A 2,736-nucleotide genomic window follows, 5' to 3' on the forward strand; every position below is an offset into this window, starting at 1 on the left:
AAGAGGGGGGAGGGAGGCAGAGGACCCTCCGGGCACTCTGCCGCAGGAGGGGGTGGAGGTGGGAAAGACTTGTCTTCAGGGCAAGGAGATGAGGGGGCCACGGGCAAGGCCACAGAGGGCTCCAGCTTCTTCACCGTGCCGCTTCCTTCAGCAGAAGTGTTGGAGGAAAGGGAAGTGGACGAGGAGGACATGGACACTGAGGACACCAGGGAGGATTTCCTCTCTGGCACCTTGGGCTTGGGCTTGCCTTTCCCGTTCGCTGGTGACAGTGACTTTAAAAACACAGGCACAGGGGTGAGTGCTGTCGGGGTATTTGACTGGCTGGAATAGCCACTGGATGGAGACGTCACTCTGTGGGCCTTCTCCGGAGAAGTGATCTTTGGTTTGGTGGAACCACCAGAGAGCGGGGGCATCGGGGCCCTGGGCCCCTCCAGGGCATGGCGGGCTGGCCCGGCCCCCCCCCGCCGAGGCGGAGCCGCCCCCTGAGGCGTCCCCAGAGTCTTCCTGGAGGCTGGTGTAGTCGATATAGTAGCCCCAAGGGTCGGTGTACTCAGACTTGACGCTGCTGGTGTCGCTCTGCGATGGCGTGGCGCCGCACAGGGAGTAGACGTTGGGCGTGGTGGCCGAGGTCATGCTGCTGCCGGCGCTGACCGTGCTCTGGCTCCGAGATCGCGGCAGCCAGGGCTCTTCGAAGTCACTGCTAGGGCTGTGGGAGGGCGAGCTGCTGCCCTTGCTCGGGAGCGTCAGCTGCAGCGAGTGCTGGAGGGTGGCGATCAGGCTCTCGTTGAGCACCTGCCCGTTAGGCTGGCCGCTCTTCTTGGGCATCCTGCGGAGAGAGTCTGTTCGGGAGGGTGGCAAGGGAGGCTTCTTGGCTTTCTTTAAAGAGATGCTTCTCGACAGGGATTTATCGTGGCAGAGGGACCTGTCCCCATGAGTGTTTGGAGCTCTTCCATCAAAAACATTGACCACGCTGTGCCTGGGGTTTCCAAAGCCCTCGCCGCTATTGCACACATTCCCAGGGCCAGCTGCAGAGTCGCTGTGTGCACACGTGTAGTAGCCATTGTGCTCCTCTGAGTACAGGGACCCAGCATCCTCTCTGTTGGACGTCTGGTCCAAACTGCAGCTGCTCATGTGACTGCTTGGGCTGGCGTACCCTGGGGTTACCAATTGTGGCTTCAGGGGAGATGCCCGCCCATTACCTGAGGCTTTGTGTTCCCAAGGCTCAGAGCTGCCATGCCCTCTGTCCCCTGAATAACTAAACTCCTTCTTGCTGTCCACATCCTGTGAGTGGGCTGGGAAGTTCAGGTGGTTTCTATAATTGCAGGGCATGGCTTGGGACCCATTCTCCCTCTGTGCGGGTGCATTTAGAGAGACTGCAGAATCGCAGAGGGTCAAGGGTGTGGGTGCACCAGGAGAATGGCTGTCTAAGGCCTGGGAAAGAATGGTCGAGTGACCCTCATTCCAGTGACCGGGAGACTGATGGCCATCCTTCACAGCATGCCTGGAAATGAGGTGGTCTCTGGGTTTTGTCTTTGAGCATGAGGATGAGCTGGTCATTTTACTGTCTGGGTGCCCAGCGCTCTGAGCAGTGTGAATTGCAATGACCTCTGACGAGGAGGACAGTGTGGCATTGGGGATGATGCTGGTGGAGTAGGTTGCATGAGGAGAAACCACACACGCCGGGCTGGTTATGTTTTCACTCTCAAAGTGCCTCAGCTCCTGGGATTTGGGCCTCAGAAGTGCTGTGTTCCTTGAGGGCCCTCCCAAACATCCCACGCTTTCGTTTGCTTGTAGCGTACCCCTCCAGTAGGGGAAAGCGCCATCCACATCTTCTGCAGAGCCCAGGGCACTCAGTCTTGGCTCTGGGGACTGAACGTGCACCCTCACTGCAGAACGTGGAAGACTGTGGAAACCCGCATCGTCGTTGAGGCGAGAAGGGAACACAACCCCTGCAGAATCGCTCAGCACAGACATGTTGCCAGACGAGCCTGAGAAGTGGCTCATCTGGGAAGCGATGCCCTGCCCCCTCTGCGCCCTGATTCTTCTCATGGATGGTGGTATGACTTTCACATCCTCCGTCTGACAGCTGGAGTCCCTGGTTTCTGAGCGCTGCCCAGCAGATCGATAGCTATTGAGCCTTCCTAGTGTGGAGTAGTGCTCTGGGGTGTACACCGAGGGACCACCAACACCATCTTGGCCAGTGCCTGATGCTAGAGATAAAGCAGAAAGGGACTTGTTACCTGTACATGAAAATGCCTAGCTGTCACCTGTCCCCTCACCACCTCTGACTCTCCATCATTTAAGAAAACAACTCTCTTCTATTTGATTTAGTTTTGTCTCTATGGGAAACATAAGTAAATGTAACTATCAATAGCTCCTAAAATAAAAACCCTTATCGTGAATTTCATGCACTCCCTTCATTTGTAGTTCCAGACCTCTTTTAGCTTGACTGCAGCGTCTAGCAAGCAGTGACTGTCTTTCCCCAAAAGGACACATGGAGCAGTTGAACAATAGGGCCGCAGAGATGATGCCCCTTCTGAGGGATGCTGGTATGAAACAGTGCTAATTACACTAATTCTGCATGTCAGAAGGAAATCTTAAGAAAAAGAAAACTGACTTGCAGGCCCATCTGTGTTTCAAACATTTCATTATCCATCTTAAGTCATTATCATCTGTCTGCTGGTGACATTCAAAATGCACCAGCAATCTGTTGTGTTCTGGTGGAGAAAATCAGCA

The 2,736-nt window shown here is 55.3% G+C and overlaps 1 protein-coding gene across 1 annotated transcript in view; it reads right to left on the minus strand.

Moving 5' to 3' along the window:
• The window catches only part of NHSL1 (NHS like 1), a gene marked incomplete in the record, with an annotated part of 73,643 nt that overhangs the window by 824 nt on the left and 70,083 nt on the right, over nucleotides 1-2,736 (minus strand). The window contains 1 exon segment of the mRNA XM_027772896.1: nucleotides 1-2,210. Within this exon segment, the coding sequence (XP_027628697.1) occupies nucleotides 148-2,210 (2,063 nt within the window).

Source organism: Tupaia chinensis, unplaced genomic scaffold (genome assembly GCF_000334495.1).
Source record: "Tupaia chinensis unplaced genomic scaffold, TupChi_1.0 Scaffold000313_1, whole genome shotgun sequence".
Classification (NCBI taxonomy): Eukaryota; Metazoa; Chordata; class Mammalia; order Scandentia; family Tupaiidae; genus Tupaia; species Tupaia belangeri.